At 37.4% G+C, this 21,759-nt stretch overlaps 1 protein-coding gene across 1 annotated transcript in view; it reads right to left on the bottom strand.

The window, feature by feature from the left end:
- The window catches only part of LOC145767099 (plexin-B2-like), a 40,018-nt gene extending 19,291 nt beyond the window's left edge, over positions 1-20,727 (bottom strand). The window contains exons 1-17 of the mRNA XM_082578853.1: positions 20,457-20,727; positions 16,493-16,682; positions 15,697-15,887; positions 15,173-15,398; positions 14,662-14,842; positions 10,458-10,609; positions 8,712-8,819; positions 8,011-8,178; positions 7,394-7,519; positions 6,999-7,099; positions 6,583-6,718; positions 5,806-5,968; positions 5,267-5,484; positions 3,739-3,902; positions 3,343-3,397; positions 3,030-3,119; positions 2,279-2,446 (exon numbers count right to left, since the gene is read on the bottom strand). Of these exons, the coding sequence (XP_082434979.1) occupies positions 2,279-2,446; positions 3,030-3,119; positions 3,343-3,397; positions 3,739-3,902; positions 5,267-5,484; positions 5,806-5,968; positions 6,583-6,718; positions 6,999-7,099; positions 7,394-7,519; positions 8,011-8,178; positions 8,712-8,819; positions 10,458-10,609; positions 14,662-14,842; positions 15,173-15,398; positions 15,697-15,887; positions 16,493-16,682; positions 20,457-20,635 (2,616 nt within the window). The 5' untranslated portion in view covers positions 20,636-20,727. The remainder of the gene's footprint in view (positions 1-2,278; positions 2,447-3,029; positions 3,120-3,342; positions 3,398-3,738; positions 3,903-5,266; positions 5,485-5,805; positions 5,969-6,582; positions 6,719-6,998; positions 7,100-7,393; positions 7,520-8,010; positions 8,179-8,711; positions 8,820-10,457; positions 10,610-14,661; positions 14,843-15,172; positions 15,399-15,696; positions 15,888-16,492; positions 16,683-20,456) is intronic.
- Between the last annotated feature and the right edge of the window lie 1,032 nt (positions 20,728-21,759).

Here is a 21,759-nt window from a genome sequence, read left to right as displayed (position 1 = left end):
CTGCCGTATATAGCCATTGGCCAGCAGCTGGTCGTATATGGAATTTGCAATTCAACATATTGTGTAGCTTGAAACAAAATTTTCCCAATAACAAGTCAGACACATGCGACTGCAAATATTTTCCAATTGGACATTCAGCAAAAAACAAACACAATTTGTTACCATGATTTTCCTGCTTACCACTCAGGAGTAAGATAGAGAGTAATCAAGTAACAATGCCACAAGAGCTGGCCAGTGTGTTGCGTAATTTCACCTGCCTTGAAAGTGCTGGTGCGTCAAGCCTTTCATCTTGTTACGCAGCCTGAACTAAATATGTATTTATCTATAAACACGCAAAGAAATACTTGAGCGTTGCCTCAAAGAAACTGCACCGGCCAAGCAGAAAATTTAAATGCTTTCACTACATTGCTTTTACTTTTAGTGACGTAGAACCCACGAAAAAGTTTTTATTTTATACATCACCACTTGCACTTCAACGGTGAGGAGGGTATTTAATTACCTCATAGTTAGCGCGCCATCGTTGGGGAAAAAGTTCGACAATTTTACATGAATTCAACGTTTGACAACGTCTTGCTTGAGAACGCATAATCGATATCAATGCCATCAATCACAAGCAAACTTAAGACGTTCGCAGGTTGCCCTGAAGGCTGCGACAGCAGACAGCAACATTGAATAAACTACATATTTGAAATTCTTTTTTCGTGCTTTGTTTTTAGAATAGCTGCAAAAGTCACACTTTTGTGACCTTGGTCATTTAGACTTCTGGAAAAAATTTCCATTTTTTTACCAATATTAAAAGATTGAAAAAAAATTCTTTTGCTAATTGTTGCTTCAAATTTTATGTCGATACCCAGCAAAGATGCTACAACTGACGACGTTGAAACGATGTAAAAATAATAACTTTTATAAGCAGGTTTCTACCACAGGGAGCAAACCTGCTTTAGCAAATTCAGCCATTGGTAGAAATTTGCGACCTGCGCCGGTAGAAACCAGCTTGCAAACGTGCTCGGACAGTCGCTTCCAACAGTAGCAGGCGCAAATTTCCCAAACAGCTACCGACCGTTTTCTGCAGACGTTGAATCGATGTAAAAAAAAACGGTTGGTTTGCTGTCTGGGTTAGACCTCAAGGCTCATCGCATCACCAATAGTTCATGAGCAAACATATTATGCTTTCCATCAAGTTGGTGCATGGATGAACACTGCGATTACGTAACCAATACAGTGGCATACAAATATTTAAACATCAACCTTTCAAAGCAAAAAAAAACACCAGTGCAAGCACTTCAACTGTGTAAAAACAACATCACCATTAATGAGATAACGTCAAGTGCACACAGCTCAAAGAAGAAGCTAATTTTTTTACCACAGAGCGTGTGATTTTAATTCAATTTCAATTTACTTTTCATTGCTGGCGCAAACATGTAGAGCAGAGGTCCGCAAATACTTGTTGGCGCTACCCAAAAAACATTCGTTCTGAATCTTCGCGACCCAAACGTTTCAGAAGCATATAATTTTGCGCAAAATATACTACTTTGCAATTTAACATCAATACAACGCAATTTTTACGGCCTTATTAAGCGGCTAGGTCAACTAAAGCGGAGTGACGATTCTCTGCCACTTCTATACCTCCAGCAATTCCAGAATGAACCAAATTGGGCTTAATAAGCAGGTGGACCTATTTACCGAAGGCTTAATCAGCGAGGACTACTGTACTAACATTGAAAGGATAAATTTTCTTGTAGAAAATTCTATGAAACTAAGCGCATCAAAGAGTATATGATTGTATTTGTTTTTTTGCCAAACAAGTTATATTTATAGTAGGCTAAGTTTAAACTGTTTAGCGACCCACAATGGATGGTCTCGCGTTGGGTTGCGACACACTATTTGCGGACCCCTGATTGTAGAGAACGATAAAGTAAACACACAAATTTGGCACCAACAAAAGGAAAAGATGACAAAACCGCAAGGTTTAAAATATGCATCGATTAAACATTGTTTGGAAAACACTATCCTAAAAACCCACAACCACCAAATCTGTTAGAAATCTATTTTTAGTGCATAAGTTTGCTTTGAATACCCAAATTGCGCTACAATTACAATCTAATTCAGTTATAGTCTAACTCCGTCATAAATCACCTCAGACCAAACAGGGAATATGTTTTATTGCGGATAATAATTAATTGCACACTTCAAAAATGCTATTGACTGAAGTTGAAACCCAAGACGGCGATACTGCGATTGCTGGAAAACAACTCTATTGAAAAAAACCTTCACTCACCATAATCTTATGCACAGGACAGAGGTCGGGATCGGTGGCCCACTTGAATGTAGAGCAGGATTCCTGGATGGTGCATGTATCCATGGATTTGCACCATCCGCATTGGAACTTGGGATCCGCAGTCACGCATCGGCTGCAATCGCTCCGCTTGGCTGAGCACTTGTAGAACTAGACAGAAGATTAGAAATGAAGATAATCATAGCAACAATATACAGTTAAGGTGATCGCGATTTAGACGGCAACCAAGAAAGATGTCATGCAGCAAATTGTATTGTGTTGATAATCTACCTGCAAAGTGCGGTGAATAAGGCTATCGCGTTTCCAAAGTCAACAAGATTGGTCAGAGCTTTACAAGAAACAATTTTCTTTTTGTTATTAACTTGCTTTGAAGAGTTTTCACAGCTTGCGAAATCTGTAACTTTTACATTTATTCAACGTCTGGAAACTTCAATCCACTTCGACAAGGCACGGTGGTGATTAAAAGCTTTCTCGTGGTGTCCGTTTACGTAGCATGGTCATTGAACAGTACAAGGTACATAAATGAGAAAGCAACCGTACCCAGACATATGGTGTGGAGTGTGGACGTTGTCAGATCAACAACAGCTTTTTCCTGTTTCAACGCTTATTGTACACAAACTAACGCGTAAACCATCACTTTTCTGAAGTGGGACGTAATCATATGTAGCCTGAACGACTGCAAAAATTAAGCTATCACAGCAACACCATCACAATATGCTGGTACAAACTCAACTGTAACGGTCGCATTTTCTTCTCTTTTGTAATCGACGACAAAAATCAGCTTCCACATCACAGTAATGTAAGCTTTAACTTCGTATGAATCCTACAAAGAAACACGTAAATACTTCAGTATATTTTGGAGTTTAATACCGTGCAATGCGTCACTTTCTTGTTGCTAAATTTTGTTTTAATAAAAATAACAAATTTTAAATTTCTTAATTTTTATGCTTTTAATCGATGGCAAAAATCAATTTCACATTCATTTTGTTCCAACAGTCACGGTTTAAAAGTGTTATTAATAACATCAAAATGTTACGTTTTCTTACCGTCCAATAAGTGTAGTTATGTTTTTCACAAAACACCTCTGTGCCGGAGGGTGATCTGTAACAAGATATACATAGAGCATATTCAGCAAACCCATTTAAACACAGCCGTAAAACAGTAGTGCTTAACCTTTTTCTGTGTTCGCGGTACTTCATAATCACGAACCAGTTCCTTCACCCTGTTTTACCTGTTTAACGCGCCACATCTTCTTACGCCATTTTAAAACCCACCCTGGATTTTCAACATTCACATATACTAACCCGTATGAACAAGTCTCGTGACTTTTCAAGATGCAAGCACCCCCCAGGGTAAAAACCCCTCGCGTAAGCAAACCGTTGCTCTTGGGGAATTGAACGGGTTTATATTGTTTTTGAAAGTGTGGTCTGATCGGAACTTACATTGTCGCATCGACCATGACAGGGGTTGAGTGCGATCCGAAGTCAATATTGCACCTGTATGTGCCGTCACTCGGCAAGTTTTTCGCGGTCAGCGTGATAGCATGGGGCTTCCCCACCGAAATTAGTTTATCCTGAGGAGAAACTGAGAGTATGGTCGGACACACCTGGAACAAAGAAAACAAACTTGCAGACGACACGCATAGTTAAACAAACATCTCATCACGTCAAGTAGAAGACAAGGTCACAATCAATTTAACTTCAAGTTATTGCATGCAAATGTTCATAAATGATGTATTGATGTCCAATGGCCATTTAGACATCCGTACGTTATTTGGAAAATCTCGTGTACAGCACTGTTCAACGCTAATCAACAATATGTCGGTTTACTGTTTGTCAATGTCAAAAACAATTTAAAAATGACAATCTGCTGGTTTGTGCTCTAATCCAAACAGAAGGATCACAAGCCTACTGTATTTAGCAGCTGGTGCTAGTTAGTTGTAAGATGATTAACTGTGCAGTGTGCACAGTTGCCCCATTTTTACTTTACTGTTGCAGTTTTCATACGATTCACTTCGATACGAGTCTTTTTGTTTAAGTGGGCATTATAGTGCTGTAAGTTTAAGATATCCTCAAACAGGCCAGGACAAAAATACCTGGTTTATGCATTTTCTTTGCAATTGTCTCATTTAAAAACAAACCATTTGGCATGCAAATATGCAATAAAGTTAGGAAAAGGTCAAGGAAACATTGCAAACAAAATTAGATAGCCGAGAATAGACACTTGGCCATTCAAATGATAAAATTGATATTGATAGAATTAATAAAATGATACAATTGCACACATTGAAGTGATAAGTTTCTTTAGACAGCAGCAGACTAAACTTAGTTTTGATCTAAAGTGAAATCCTTAGTTTTAATGACAATCTTTTGCTGCGGATATAAATAATGAATTCAAAAGGCAAGTGATATCCGCGCTTTAAAGTTTAAACAGTTTACTGATGCATTTATACATATTCAATATTCATATCAACAAAATCATCAAAAGCAAGACAGCCTGATAAAGAAGATCACAGAGTTAAAAGAAATTGAGGGCGGTATTAGAATTTTTTTGGTCATACTCAGAGGTGTCAAAAGTTAAAGATTTCGATGTTCGGAAAAGACTGTGCTAATATCATATGATATCACTTTTCGTATTTTTTTCTTCTCTCTACAAGATAACAAACGTGACATTTTTTTTTGCCAACCTACATCATGAAATGTGATGGTCTTGATATGTTTAAAAACAATAGTTTTGAATACGTCAAAACGTATGATAAATAGAAATAAAGGTGGAACTGGGCGTGGGGGCCCAGACCAGAAACAGGTATGGCACACAAGCAAGAAAAATCGATAAATGAAGTTTTAAAATGCAAAATTTTCAAACCTTCTCTCTCTTTTAAACATTCGTCATTATTAAATAAAATAAAAAATATATAGAGAGACTAGTTATCTATCCCAATTGCAAGACTGGTCACTACTTACTACTCACGTTTTGATCACCGACGCAACTTTCGTCAGATGACTCTTGAGGCTTGCACTTGTTCTGGTTGAGGCACCACCTGCACTGCCATCTACTGGTCAAGCAACCGGCACACGGCCGGTGAGCTTCCAGCGTGGAGCCATATACGTCACATTCGTAAAAGATCATCAAAGTTGAAGCAATGTTAACTTCTTTGTACCGAATGCTGAGAGATACGTTGACATAATCTAGAGAAGGTGGAGTGGAAGTTGTGAAAATACCAACGACAGAAAGTGTTTTCTTCCAAACTATAAACTTATACTAGCGATTTTGGCTACTAACAGATCGGCCTTCAGTCAAATTTTAATCTGCACGATGTCATGGCCTGTGTATAAACTAAAGGTCACCATGATCCTCACCAACACAACAGCCCTGACAACTTGCAGGCATGCCTCAGTACTCAGACTGATATGCAGTCTGAGTTAGTGCTCTCCCAAACGTACGCAATTCTAAACCCAAAATGCAAAGCATCACTAAACCACTTGTGTTTGCGCTGCTTAGCGACTAACCTTGGTTGAAAAAACTTAGAGGCAAATCGTCCGCAGATGGTGTTGGGCACAGCATATTAGTCAAGTTTCCTTCTATGTTCTGAATCTTAGCTTTAAACAAATTCTGTCCGTCAAACACGCATTCATAGAATTCGTTGGGTACCAAAACAGGGAGCAGATTTACCTGAAATGCATACAGTATGTTTCTTAGACGAATGAATTGATTTAACGAATAACTTCATAAATGGTGGAATTTGAGTGATCGAGGCCTCATTTGTACTATAGACTCCAAGATAAGTCGCTTGCATAAAAGTCTTATCACGCAGTTGTGATCACTGATCATTGATCAAACCATAGGATCAAAGGACCGATAAGACCATAGGACCGTTAAGAAAACCATAGGACCGTTAAGAAAAGCGTCAGACAATGTTCTACTTCGTGCTTCGGGAATGTCTTTTCGCTTTGCCAGTCAGTAAAAATTACTGTTTTGTTTGCTCGGTTAGAACCTGGCCTCATCTAAATGGCAGGCAAAATTTAAAAAAAAATATTTCGCCAATGTTGGTGGCAGAGATGTGGAAACGATAGGGGCCTTCTCGGTGGAAGCGCAAAGAAAACTACTTACGTTTTCAACTTAATTGGGTTACAACACAAAAGGCAATACTTTTCTTGTTATTTTATTCTATCTATGAAGTAACACAGTCACCGTCAAAGTTGTCCTTTCCATTTTCTACCGACTTTCACTTCATAATTCTACGTTAACATTCGCTGCCTGCATTTGTCTAATTATGGTCCACTCACCGGTACAGTGACTTCATCTGGCAGAGTTCTCTCCTTTGGATCTGGTGGCTCGGCAAAAATACATTGCTGGGATTCGCTTCTCAGCCATCGATTTTGGTCCCGCAAGGCAGTATTGCATTCTTTCTTAGTTGAACACCTGGGAGTTATAAGATCGCATTTCAAAGCTCTATCTGATTTGGCGTGTATTGCTCGATGTGGCAAACGTATCTGGGGACGACCAAGAAAATTGAGCATGAAACATTAATGTAGCTTCGGCTTGCTCAAAAGCTTGGGTAGAGTTGGCCAAACAAACTGGCAAAATAGATTACTGAACCAAGAAGTAGGCTAAATCTCAACGAATAACATGACAGGTATTTGATCTTAATCAACAAGATTTGATTGATCTCGATCAAGAGATTTGAAAACGACAAATGTACCTGCTTTCTAAAATGCACCATCCGCAATATGGATTTTTAGAACTTTGACAGTCCTCACATGTTTTGTGTTGTTCGCAAGCAGCGACACGGATGCGCAAAATCTGAATATACCACAAAATACTGTCAATATTAAACCTGTACAAACTTAAAACACAAAACTTTCATGCAAAAGCTTTCGTTTGTATCTGATCAATCGGAAACAACTCAACTTAAAATCTCCTAGTACATATAAAACACAACGTCTTGTTACACACACAGCCAGCATAAAATGTACGTCTGTGTCGTCTGTAAAGAAAATGATGTAAATGATGTACGTCTGTAAAGAACAAAAATAATGTAAAGATTCAACGTTTAATAACTAAAAACAGACAAAGAGCAACTGTTTTCTGAAATACCTCAGATTCTGTGGTGACGTACAAGTGAGGTACGTCCGCGTTGGGGTTCTGATCCCATATGAAGTCCGGGAGGATTTTTTGGCCTACACTTATGAGATTAAATTCTTCCTTGGTGTTAAAATTAACCTGAAACATGTTTTGTACAATGTAATCAGATTTCTTTGAAGCTACGCGTAAGCGTACACGCATTACGGTCATAGACAAAAGTATTTTCTGAATAAGCTTGAAAAGCTAGGAAGATAGGAAATTGTCTTTTTACTCTGCTTCCAGTATGGAGCCCATAACTAATACAATACAGTGATTATCAAGGTAATATTTTCATTACGTACGCTATGCTTCAAGAATCGCAACTCTATAATCTGGTCAACTGCATCATTTAGACACCGCACCAGAACAGACCAAGCATTACTAGTACCTTGAAACGAGGCAAAACGTTTGGGCAACTACGGTTTGAGTCCAAAACGCAGCTCTCGCCAATTTCAGAAGAACGATTTGTTGTTTTGTCAGGCATTAATTCCCATCCTGATATCGGGTTTAGGCAATGAAAGCGTGATCTTACGTTTAGAACCGATAGCACAAGCATTGGTGTAATCAACTCAAAATTATTCATCACCTACCTGGAATATTGAACCATCTTTTGCGCCGATAAATCCCACAGTCCTGTCAAGCACTCTGTTTGTAGTAATTGCAGTGAATTTGGAACGCGTCTTTTCAAACAACAAGTCACCAGTTGTGTACTCAATTCGTGTGAGGTGAGTAGGAAGATAATGGGCACCACATAAAACCTGGGTTAAACCAACACAACAATGTGTCAGGCTGCTTTCTCTAAGATACCAATGCATCGTATCAAAGCAAATTGCACTTGAGAAACTAATCGTCTTCTAATTCTTCAATACATCTATAAAATTTATTAGGTGAAATAAAGTAGACGTACATGTGGCAACAACAAACGGTGAGAACAACAAACTGTGCAACAGGCAAGAAAAAGCCACAACAAGTTATTAAATGTGCCAGTAGTTCTCTAACAGAGCAACAACTGCTCGGTGGAGGTCGAACCAATTCGTCATAGAACAAACGCACACTCTTCTATAATAATCAGAACATTTAATTTTAGCAGATAGCCTACTGTTCATGCATGTATTGATGTATACTATAAAATTGTTAATGTTTGTACATGGCAGCAATGCATTAGGCCTACTAGGCCTGTTTTTAAATACAGCAAGCTTTGTATTTCTCAAATCAGCTCAGCATCTCAAAAACTACACCATAGCACAATGGGGGAAATAACACAAGTTCATAAAAATTGGGATTCACTTACCTGGGTTTTGGGACTTTCATAAGCTGGATAATAATCGAGGCTGACAGAAGTGGGTTGTATAATGGGCTCATACAAACTCGTGTTTGACCGGCGCACCCAGGAACCTTCCTGTGTGTAGGTTCAACATACGTTGTAAATTTCTATTACAAAATAAAGAAGATATAACAGGTTTTCTTGCTCTACTGTTTAAGCCAGTGGTTTCCAACCTGGGGGTCAATTACCCCCGTGGGGTAACATGCGATACTTCGGGGGTAACGCGGCACCACAACCACGCTAAAAAACAAATGTTGTTTCCCATTACGAGCAATTATTCCAATTTTTTTTTCATCTGAAGTGCGAGCTGCAGTAACAAACAATGGTTGCCACCAGTGGTAGCTCATACAAAAGGCTTTTGTTTTTCGTTTGTGACGTCGCAATGCATTCTGTATTTTTGTGGCATATTGTATTCCGCTGGGCTAGTTACCAGAGTTCAGTTGCCAATTCTGCTGTATTCCGGCGGAATTGAGCTAGAACACACTGGACTATATTTTTTGTTGCAGTGATTGTTTCTAAAAACTTAATGAAAAGTAATGAATAGAACTATGAGCATTTAATGGATAAGTTCTTTTACAAAGTGAAATATCAAGGGTAATATGCCGAGTCCACGTCTTTTAGGCGCAGATAGTTAGGCGCCGGTCAGATAAGAGCGCACTCTGTGGCGTCTGGATATTTAGGTGCGGAGCACTGTGGCGCCCGTTCATTTAGGTGCTACTCCTAGTAAAGTCTGCAGATTGTATCAGCTTGGCAGGTAGGGCAATGCTTTTCACACAAAATGTTGTATAGAACAGAAAAGTATGTTGTTTTGTCAATGCGCGTGTGGACATGAGGTGCGAGACAACATTCTACTACTCTTGATATTAGCACATCTCCACAGGATATTTGCTATGCATGCTGAACACAGGTTGCAGCCAGATGGAACTTTACTTAATCTGTTATCTTTCGCAATTACTTCTACTAGTTCTACTCGGGATGGACTGGTCGTGTGGCGAGTTCGTATGAGACGACGCTCTACTACATGAATACATTTCTAAAGGGGATATGAACCCTGGCTACAAGTTGCAAGCATAATGGTGCGACTTTGCTCGTTATTAAACCTAGTCGAGTTTTGACGGAAAACTAAGTTACTCTTTACTCAAGCCTACCACCCGCTTGAATATAGGCTACGGTATATTTTTTACTGATGTTTAGTGTAGTTATTATTTGACTCACTAAAAGTGAACGAAGTCATGATCGGAAACTTGAACAATTTATTGATAAAGCTTTCGCCGACGCAAACCTGGACTAACAACCAATAAATGCCGAACACGCGCAGTAAAATACAATATATTTTTCTGTTCAAGATAACATTTTGTGTGAAAAGCATTGCCCTACCTGCCAAGCTGATACAATCTGCAGACTTTACTAGGAATAGCACCTAAATGAACGGGCGCCACAGTGCTCTGCACCTAAATATCTAGACGCCACAGTGTGCGCACCTATTTGACCGGCGCCTAACTGTTTGCGCCTAAAAGACTTGCTCCCAATATGCCACAATCGCTACGTTTATTAGGGTAACGACACGAAAAAAAGTTGGGAAACACTGGTTTAAGGCTAAGCAAAAAATTTACTGGATCTTATACAGTAGTAACAGATACACAATAGCCTATTTACTTTTGTAAGCTTAATTCCAAAAATGCTGCAACAAAAATTGTTGCTTAAATTCATTACCTTATTTGGGCAATCATCACTGCTTGTATCTACGCTTTCCACCAACGCCACTCCGTCCTTTTTCCCATTGTATTGGTAGCAAATCTCAACAGTATTATAAAATAATTGCGCCAAACGTTGTTTCGAAAATGAGCACACGGCAGAGCGATCCTCTGTGAAAAATAATCAAATAGAATGAGTCGAAAGAGAAAAGATCATACGATGCAGGACAGACATTGGACAATGAACAACCTAATTAGCATAATGAACTGACATGACTTCAAATCCGTAACAAAACGCCCCTTGCGACAAGAATAGACAAACTATGAAATAAAATACCAAGGGCCTTTTCCCAAAACCCATCGGCGATGAATAAAAACCACATAACTGCGTGAAAAGCTATGATCTACTTCAGGGATGTCCAAAATCCGACCAACGGGCAAATCCAGCCCTTGATATACGTTTTGTATGGCTCATGTCTGTTGTTGCACAATGCACAATGTGTTATTTTTGACCCGTAGACACACAGAAGTCATACCAATTCTACTTGCATTTTTTTTTTAAATTAAAAGACAGTATTTTCTCACAAACAAGAGAAAAGCTGGCGAGAAAAGTTAGATCATAATTGCAAAATCAACTGTTCGTTGTCGTGTGAGCCTCTGAAGTCGAGTGTCTATCCCTTTACTACCCCAGACGTCCATTATTAACTTGAAAAGTAGGCTGTAGCAAGGATGAGTGATATTGTGATACGGTCAAGCATTTATTCATTTCCTTGTTAGCTAATTTAAAGATCGCTTTCAGAGTTTTGCTGCTATTGAAAAGGCCTTACTGTTATTCACTTCTTTCTACATCAACCCTAATGGGGCTCCAGCTTACTTGCAGCTAATCGAGTTTCACTGCTACGCCGAAACCAGCAGCAACACCTTTTCCTCGTGTCGTTTTACCAGCCAGCTAGCTAAAAACAAATTTCTAGAAATGCGAATGTTTGCAAAGAAAATGTTGAGCTTGTCGAGCTCAACATATTTGTGCTACGAGCAGACGTTCTCAGTTATAAACTTAAGAACTGCTTGAGATCAAATCTGAGCGAATACCACCCACGTGATATTTTACGTTTGTCTACCATTAACCTCGACTCGGCTTGACCTGGATATAGAAATGAAACATCTAGTTCATTCTTCACATTAACACAGCTGTGTTTTATAAAGTTTTTAAATGATTTAATTTATAAAGGAAAAGCAGATGACTTATAGGCTAGCCCAACTCATAAAGCTACCTGCAGCTGGTGATATTTCAAAAATAAAATTTGGTAACGGACAGACATTGATGCGAAAATCTTTAAACTTGAAGACCACAAGAGCCCCAGCTCCGCAATATTTAGCGTGTTAAAACTACTAAGTATGATGGTTTGTGTAGGAAAAAATTTTGGGTCTGGTTTCAGTATTACCAATTTTACGGACTATTGAAATAAAGTAACGGACAGACAGATAGAATTGAGAAAAACCACTAGTCAGACTTCACATGCACTTTCTATCTAAATTCAGCTTCCAAACCCAATAGATCAATGTTTTTTTTAATTTGAGAACTATCCCCCATCTTAAAAGTAGTATTTTTTGCTAATCCCTGATGCAGTGTTTGCGCACCAATCAGTTTAAAACCTTGATATAAAGTAACGGACAGACATTCTAAAAAGTAACAGACAGACGCTATCTCATTTCTGAATCTTTTTGCTACACTGAACAAAGGTGATGAAAAAAATGTTTATTTCCGAATAGGAAAAATTATAGTTTGCAATATCAGACAATTTGGGTTGAAAAAAAGTTGTTTTTTTTACAAAAAAAAATTGTTTTAATATTCATAGGCTACCATTACAATTAGGCTATATACATACATTTCCGAATTTGTTGTGATGCATTTCCAAATAGTGGTGTTACCCTGCTTTTTCAAGCCCTGCTGAAGTTTTTTTTACCCTTGTCTCTCATTCCTTACTATGTTTTTATTTTCTTATCAATATTTGCATCATCATAGCGGTCATTTGTCACTAGTGGAAGATAAAAGAAGCTTATTTATTGAATATAAATTCTTGAAATTATCCTTAAATCATGGAAATTTATGACTTTTTCAAGTTAGTTCACACAATTTGAGTCATGGTATCCTCAAATGTAATGAAGTTCTGGTATGTAAAAGGAAACATTTCTCTCTCCTCCAGAAATAAGGCGTGGAGAGGCTATAGCCTGCACAACATCACTTAAAGGGTAATCATGGATGTCCCCATGCTTTGGCTATCTCCAATCTTCATACTGATCCTGATATGTTGGCTTTGGAATAACATTTGACAGTTACTATCTCTTCACTTGCAATCAAACTTGTCAATGACATGGTTGTATGCTGGTTGATATTTTAGGATTAACAATCCGCGAAATTTAATTGCCCACTTGCATATTCAAACTAGAGCTGCGGGGGTAACATTCGGGATGGCGTGCTTAAGTATACTAGACACAATTTTTTGTCTTGCTGCTGTTTTTATTACAGAAATGAGACTTTGCGATTTCACAGTGTGCGTATTAATCAAAAGTGCATACAGAAATTGTGGGCAAAATCGTTTACATCATCATCGTGACCCATCCCGTCAATTTCGACTATTGGTTCAGCATCTCTCACAGTCCTTAATATATGAGTGATAATACACAAACCTTCTTTCCTCTGGTGGAGAATTATTTACACTACATATGAAATCAATAGCAAAATATATGAAATCAATATTATGATAATAAAGAATAAGCTGCTATACTCACAGGTGTTTTTTTACCCCATGAACATTTTTTTTACCCCAAATCTGGGGTAAAAAAAATTGAGGTATTTTGTGCATAATTTTCAAACCAGTTAATGGATTTAAAAAATTTCATTGTGGGATGATAGACATACATAGTCTCTATATTGTGACTAACTTTAGTGGTCATACTTGATCAGCTAAAAAATCTAGGACAACCTTTCTGAAAAAAATTTTTTTTACCCCACTTGACTATACATGTAATTTTTTTACTTCAATTTTTTTTTTCAATTTATGAAGAGGGTTCTAATGCGCTAGGGCTAGTTCCCACCATCCCTTTCTGACTACATACCCAGTCATCTTTGACAGTCTTGGTGTTTAAAGCCCTATTTAGAATCTACACAAATTCATGAAAAATATGGTAACGGACAGACACAATATCAAACTTCCATAAATCTAGTGATTTAAATTGGAGGAAAGATAATTGTATGGGGTTAATATGTGCAGCCAAATGTGAGATAGTTAATATATGTTAGAAGTTAAAAAAACATATAGTTGTTCGTAAAAAAAACTTTTTTGAGATTTTTTGGTAACGGACAGACATGTGTGGCTTACCAAACTTGCATACCTATTTTCTAAACTATGTATCAAATACGGAGCTAATATTTTTTATAATGTTTCATATACATATGACTTCACCAGATATATTAAAATTAGAAGAATAGAATAAAACCAAAGTCATTTACACCCTTTACCATTCTAAGTAAAATTTTAATGAAAATTTGCTTGTAAGCAGGTGGAGATTTCAGAAATTAAGAAAAAGTTTGTCTGTAATGATAAAAACAAAGTAAGGTTAAATATTTGCTGTCGAGACTGTACCCTAACATTTGAACCTACTCAGACTTAACTGCGGTACAATTTTTTTTTTCCTTGCTCTGTCACACAATTTTGAAACATGCCCAGCTGCATATTACCTATTGCCTACCTCCATATGGCCTACCAGTTGGAAGTATGAAAATGACAATGTAATAACACAATAACTACTATATATATATAATGCACCTTTCTTTGCGCAAAACAAGATTATCAAAGATTTTTGGCCCTCAGACAACTCCGCATTATCAAATCTGGCCCACCTGGGAAGAAGTTTGGACACTCCTGATCTAATTGAACCAGAGACAATTTTAAGTATATGATTATTTTACGTAAACATAAAATACCTTGTTTTGTAATCCAACATATTATAGTTTCAATTTGAAGCGAAAATAATATAGACAGTATATATATATAACTAAACTGGCTACTTCGATTCCTGTTTCTCAAAGATTAAATTAACATCTGTTCTGAATTCTGATAAGATAAACATTAAAACAAAGTAATTACATGAAAATGATCATGATAACCTTGGAAAATGAAGTTAATTGTTTATAAATATACTGGGTGAATTAACTGCCATACCATATGTAAATAAGATGTATAATGTCCCATTATTGTCTCCATCTCGGGCATAGTAAGCACCGGCAATAATGGCTGGTGGCTGGTTAGATTTTTGTTTGATACAGTCCACTGGCAACTCAACATATGAGTAATACAGAATGTCACTTTTGCAAGTCCGAGCAACGACATTAGCTTTTCCTCGCTGTTACAAGAAACAAAAAATTAATTTGCTACTACAAAATCCAAAAACTACAAATTATTTTGATTGCCAAAGGTATTTTGCTGGTTAATTATGAACTGCTGAAGTGCTGAGTCTGAAGATAACATTCGTTCCTTTAAATTTTTGACAAGAAATATTTTTAATTGTCAATTTGTCAAATGTAATCACAAGTATCAGTGACATGCATGTGAAAACTATCTGCGACGTAATAATGCATTCCTTTCTCTCAGCAAGAATTATTGCTATAGCAATATCAAATGACTACTTCAATGAAGAATAAAACATTCCTTGAGACAGTTATAGTCATCTCACCGGCACTGACGTTCCTGAAGTCGACGGTTTTCGGGTGAAAACATAATATATAAACCCACCAGCATCACCAGTCTCGAAGATGTATTTGAAATCGAGTTTATTGTTTTCTGGGATAGTTAACACAGAGCCAGTATTTCCTTGTTCCAAAGATATGGCGTATTTGAAAAGTAGGTTTTCACGATGAGGGTCAAAATGTAAACTATGGGTGGAAATGGACGCCCGTTCACTGAAACAAATTCGCAACATAGTAGCAAGAGCATAAAAGGCTTCTTTTTAAAGTGCTTTCATTAATAAAAACAACTTTTGTACAGCAAGTTTCCATTACATTGCAACAAAAAATATTCCTAAGGTTCATAATCTAAGGTATGCATATGAGAAACTATTTGCATTAAACATCTACGGAAGTTGGAATCACGAAATTTAAATATAACTTAAATCAAAGAATTGCAATGAAAATTTCAACATAAAAACTTAGTAGCCTATTCTCAGAACTATTTACAACTATTTACAGTATACATAAGTACCTGAAAACTCCATCAGTTTTCGCTATGGCAACATACAAAACAGAATTATTCACAGTAGGTCCTTCAGCTATGACACCGACAGTGCTGCCTTCTTGCGTGTTGCAAGCAACCCTGTAGGCTCTTTGCGTTGCCGGAACAATTTCAAAAAGCACTTGGGAGACATTGGACAAGCTCCTGGTTTCACAAGCACCCTACAAAAGTGCATTTGATTGAATTCAAATGGCATTAAGATTAAAACACGGCTCCACATCTTGTAGGTGCAGACAGTTAGGTGCTTGCTAAATAGGTACGCACACTGTGGCATCAGGATATTTAAGTGCGGCGCCCGGTCATAAAGAAAATATCCCACTGAATGAAAGGCTGAGAGAGAAACCAACTTCTGTGATGGTTTGGGGTGGGGTAACTTCAACTGGTGAAAAAACTCCCCTCTTCTTCATTGAAGAGAGAGTAAAAGTTATGTTGAAGAAGAAATTGATTCCCTGGATTAAAGCAACGTTTCGAGAAGATGGAATAACTCTTCAACAAGAAGGGGCTACGTCCCACACAGCAAATCTTGTTACTGCTATTGCTACAGTCGAATTGTAATTTACAAATTTTTAAGTTTTATATATCTCTTGACATAACAATCTGTTAGATTCTGAAGATAAAATGTACAACACTGCATTAACATTGCATTTTATTGAGCAAGTTATGAATAAAAAATAAGAATTCACCACTTAAGCCAATTTTCTATGATAAAATTGCTCATTTAGTGAGAGTCAATTGAGAAAAAAATCTCTAAATGTGCTAAGATTACCTGATAAACATTGCCACATGTGATAATCCTTTGCCCTTTTTTGTCTATTAACAGCAGCTTATTTATGTTGTTCGTCCACTTTCTATCAGGGCAAGACTCTTTAAACGGAATGCACTTAACGTCATCAACAACAGGCCCAGTAGAAACGTTAGCAAAAATGTTGCTCAAAGTTTTGTCAAGTTGATAGAGACTGAAAAACAAGTTTTGAAAAAAATTAATAAAGGCTGTGTACAAAAACGTACGGTATGTAATTATTTTCTATATCAGGCAGTGTTTACAAGTATAGCACAACAGTGGAAAAATAAAACATTGTTTATGGATGTCACACTTATGAGCCCCGAGTAATTGGGTGGCATAATATTAGTACACATACCGAACATCTGCATTGCTCAAGTCTACATTAAATTATTTTATGAATTGATTTCCAAATATTGAAATATTATTACATTGAATATTTTTAACAGAAAGTGGTTGTATGCATTCATTCACATAGCTTTAGCTTGTTGTGCATAGTCTTGACTAGAGATGTTCAAAATGGATGTTCTGTTGGCAAAATGATAGTAAACGATTTTTTTATGATAAACTTATAGTGCTTTTCTTTTGAGGTTAAGGGCATAAAAACTGCATGGGCCTAGCCGGCCTACCATACGCTGTATTACAAAAGGCCCAAAATAAAGCTGTGGTTTTAATTTTTTTCTAACAATCTTAAACATGGATTATAGTGAAACATTAAAGAACAAGATTTAAAGCTATGTGCTCTGAATTTTCAGCACTCCTTGGAATGAAACAGTTTTGATACATGATTTTTTTAAAAGATACCGGTAGTATGTTTTAAATTTAGACATTTCTACCTAGTCACTAGCCGACTCATCCTCAAAGAGTATTTTTCTAAATTCCAAAGTTTATCACCACAAATTCATTAACACAAAGTTTTTTGTTGTCTGTTATGGGATTACTCTGTATTTGCAGATTACTTCCCAGTGTGACATGTCTTGCCAATTGTCCGATTTTGGCTGATTGTAAGATACTTGAGAGGCACAGCATTTAACACCACCGATGCAATAACTAACATGATACCAGTTAACCAACTATCATGCCATCCAGATCAGTCGTTTACTTGGTAAGGCTATACTAAACAATTCAACAAAAAACATTGATGAATAAATAAATGCATTTTGACTTGAAAGTTCTGTGTAACAAAGTATCCATTAATCTATATATATATATGTGATATAGGTAGTTAAATCCCATAGGCCTATCAAGAATATATAAGTTGATATGATTTTTAAGCTTTACCAATCAGATTTTAACCAGAAATCAGTAAAAACAAGGTTGTCATGTTGAGGGGCAACATTACCATTTGCTGATTGGTTTAGTGAGAATTCGTGATCCCTATTGAGTATTGAAGCAATATGTGATAAGGATGGCAGACATTGCGTCATGTTTTTTCAATGCAAAGTGAGGTTTATTCTTTTGTTCAAACTTGTCATCTACCTTCAAAGAAGTATTACAACGCATAGGCGCCGGGTTTTGAAAATTGCCGGGGGGGCAAACTTTCTAGCCGACTGATTGCTTACATTTAAAATGCTGATGTTTGTTTGTCAGCATTGATGTTTGTTTGCGTCTATCTGCCATTGTATATCGCCAAGCTTTATAATGTAGGCTCAGGCCTCGAAATTCACGGCGGACATGTCCGCCGTCACAGCATGTGATGTCCGCGGGAAGTAACATCTAGATCGGTCATATTTGTCCGCCGAGAAATAGCACAAGAACTAGCGATACAAATCGTCATTGCATAGCACGAACATTCGAACAGTTGTTGCGATAATATATTTTCCAGCGCATTCTAGCGCGCATCTAGAAAATGTGAATCCTGTATCCCTTAGCTTCCATTCAAGGAGGAAAACTTTCGATTCTTACGTTGCTTCAACGATTGATGACATTGAATCAGCGTAACAAAGGTGAATTCTTCGCTAAGAATCGATAGGAGTTCAGGTACGTCTACACTAATCACGCGCAATTTAGTTCACGTTTTACGTCACAATGTCTGGCTTTGATCACCGAGTAATAATGATACGACAAGGTTGGTTACTAAATTAGATTATACGAGTAGGCTATAACCGCAAGATGCAACAAAACTTGTTAAGTTTTGGTATTACAGTAAGAAAGAAAAGACCCAAACAAAATTCACTTTCGCTCACATGACACGCAAAAATAAACTTAAAGAAAAAAGCCTGTAAAACTTTGCACAGCAGAAAATAGCGTTGGTGTAGAAATTTTCCGACTCCTGCCCAGAGCATTGTGACGCAATAAGCAACACGACCTCGTTCGGTGGAACGATCGATGGCTAAAACTGGTGTGTCCGCCGTGAGACTTAATTTGTCCGCTGAGATAGCTGCTCAGACCGGACACGTTTGTCCGCCGTCAACAAAAACGAATTTCGAGGCCTGTAGGCTACTTCGAATTATATGCTGATCACTTTGAACTTTGGCTCTTAATACGAGTAGATACTAAACTGAGCAAACTGCACCTCGTTATTGACACTCCCAAGAAAAAAAAAGCGGAAGAAATCAAGAAAAACGTTTTTCAATCATTGTTTGCTTCAACGTCACCATGCTGGCGTTTATCAGCTACCGTACTTCTGTTTCTTTTGTTATCTTAGGAGCAGCGCTCTTGTTAACAAGTAGATCTTTTAAATGAGATCGATCCGCAATGAAGGTCAAACTAACGCAAATCTGAACTTAGAAACATTTGATTTAGAATTTTTTTAATAATTTGCGGGGGGGCAGCCACCCCGAGCTAAATTCACGGGGGGGCGCCGCCCCTCCGGAGTCGGCGCCTATGTTACAACGTACCTACATGGGTAGTCTTATCAAGCTTGGCAAAAGCTTCAAACAAACAACAAGTGCCCTTACAACACTATTGATCAGTAGCGTTGACAGAGGTAATTTATAGGGAAGATTTGGACCCGGAATGGTTTTGGGAGCCTGCAACCTTTTCAAGGGGCCCCGAGAACGAAGAAACCACCACATATACTTTGGATGCAATGCATTTATCTTAAGAGTGTCTTGATTTGAGGCCTGGGGCTCATTGGTACTGAGCTCAAATTATCCTTTCAACGGCCCTGCTAATCGTCAAATATTTTTATTTTTTAATATCTTATAAAATTAATATCTTATTCTCAATTTTGACAATCTATTTAGAGAGTTTACACAAACCCCTTATTATTTTTTTAGAAGCCCCAATTAACATATGTCTGTTTGTTGCCTTCATATCCCAGTCCCCATTCATGGCGGCCTTTTATTATCTATTATGACAGAACAATGCAGTTAACATTGGATTTATTGAATTTTTAAGAAAGAATAATGAATCTTTACAAATTAATTATACCAATTCAAAGCTTTTTTAATAGTTTAATGCAGGGTCGTTGTGAGATTATAAGGTATAATTTGGGCCCGGTAACAATGAGATCATCGGGCTTCAAAATTACTTCTAAGAAATATGCATTATATCCACTAAGAATACACTGTGGTTTTGGTAACTTCTTGGGACCCTAGAAAAGCTTACGAGCGCTTAAAATCATCCCAGGCATTGGTCCAAAAGTATCTCCAAGACCCCCTGCCATTGCTATTGGAATTATACAAATAAGGTCAAACTTAGCATTTGGTCTAACTCCTTGCAAATACCAAAACTGTTTTTTTTGCAATATTGAAGTATCAGCAAAATATCGGCATCAGCCTAAAAAGTGATATGCCATAGATATTGACATCGGTAAAAATTAGTATCGATAGGTACATCTCTAATTCCAAGAAAATATTATATATTTCTTAAACTACATACCGTAGGCTATTTACTTGATTGTAAGCCGCGACTTACAAAGTTTTTTTCCATCATGTTTGTGGCTTAAATTCAAGGGCGGCTTCCAATCAAGCGCGGCTTACAATCAAGTAAATACGGTACATACCTGTTTTCAGCAGCGACATAAACAGAGTTTAATTCTTCATCCACAGCAAGATGATTCATCAGAGTTCTGGGTGGTGAGAACCGATTGACAACATAATTTTCTAGTTTTTCTCCACTTGCAATGGATTGTGCAATAAAAATCCATAACGATAATTTGATTTTCAGTTTCACGTTGCACATATCCACAAGTGTAAAGATAAAAATCAAGTGCCAATAACTCCAGCCTACTCACTAACTATTATCACAAAATCTTCTCAATTTCCGTAGAAAAGTATAAGCCTATCTCTAACAGAAATCTGTAATGGTGTGTCAGTTAATGCTAACCTACCTTATTCAAAAATTGACCAATTATGTGCTCAGGGGCCAATCCAACAAGTAGCCGTAGAGCACGGGTCGGCAACCTTTAGCTTTGAAAGAGCCATTTGGTCTTGTCTCCATTAAACTACAACCTGCTTGGAGCCACACCATTCAACTGACTGCTTACAGCAAAAACCTAACGCTTACAGGAAAGCCTTTTGTTCGAGTTATTTGGCCGCACCCTGTAGAACTGATTTGTAGTTACCATTCCAACAGCTGACAACTTTTAACGGTGCTGGTTAAAGATCGGCCGCCTTGGTCAGTGACGTCACGAAAAAGTGTGACGTCATGCAAAAAAACGCAACTACTTTTAGGAAGGGTGCAAAAACGCGGAATAGAAGTAAAAGCGGAATGCCTATTGATTTTCAACTTAAACTGTACTATTTTGTACCAATTCTCAGCAATTCAATTTTTACAATAAAAATACCAAACCAACACAAATTAAAAGAGTATGTCTTGCCTTATTAACCTACCAACTTTCACGTTTATATGTTATCTACAAAACGAGCAATCGTTGTTGAAACGTAACCGCTCGACAAAGCTTTTTTCCAATGCATTTTTCAAGGCGATTCGATCGTGGTTCAGTAGGCTATTAGCCGCCCACAGTTTGCTGTGATCGATGAATACTGCCTCCACCAAATATGCTGTAGCTTTCTCACTTCTGCTCGGATTTCAACAATTTTACTATCGTTGGATGGCATTATGCTTTATCTACTCGAATTGATTAATTGCCAATCTAAAGTTGGCATTATATTTATGTCGAGCTAACTTAAACTGTACTATTTTGTACCAATTCTCAGCAATTGAATTTTTACAATAAAAATACCAAACCAACACAAATTAAAAGAGTATGTTTTGCTTTATTAACCTACCAACTTTCACGTTTATATGTTATCTACAAAACGAGAAATCGTTGTTCAAACGTAACCGCTCGACAAAGCTTTTTT

The sequence above is a fragment of the Aplidium turbinatum genome, chromosome 3 (genome assembly GCF_918807975.1).
Source record: "Aplidium turbinatum chromosome 3, kaAplTurb1.1, whole genome shotgun sequence".
Lineage (NCBI taxonomy): Eukaryota > Metazoa > Chordata > Ascidiacea > Aplousobranchia > Polyclinidae > Aplidium > Aplidium turbinatum.
The sequence above is the reverse complement of the archived record's forward strand: the minus strand, read 5'-3'. Positions and strand labels throughout refer to the sequence as shown.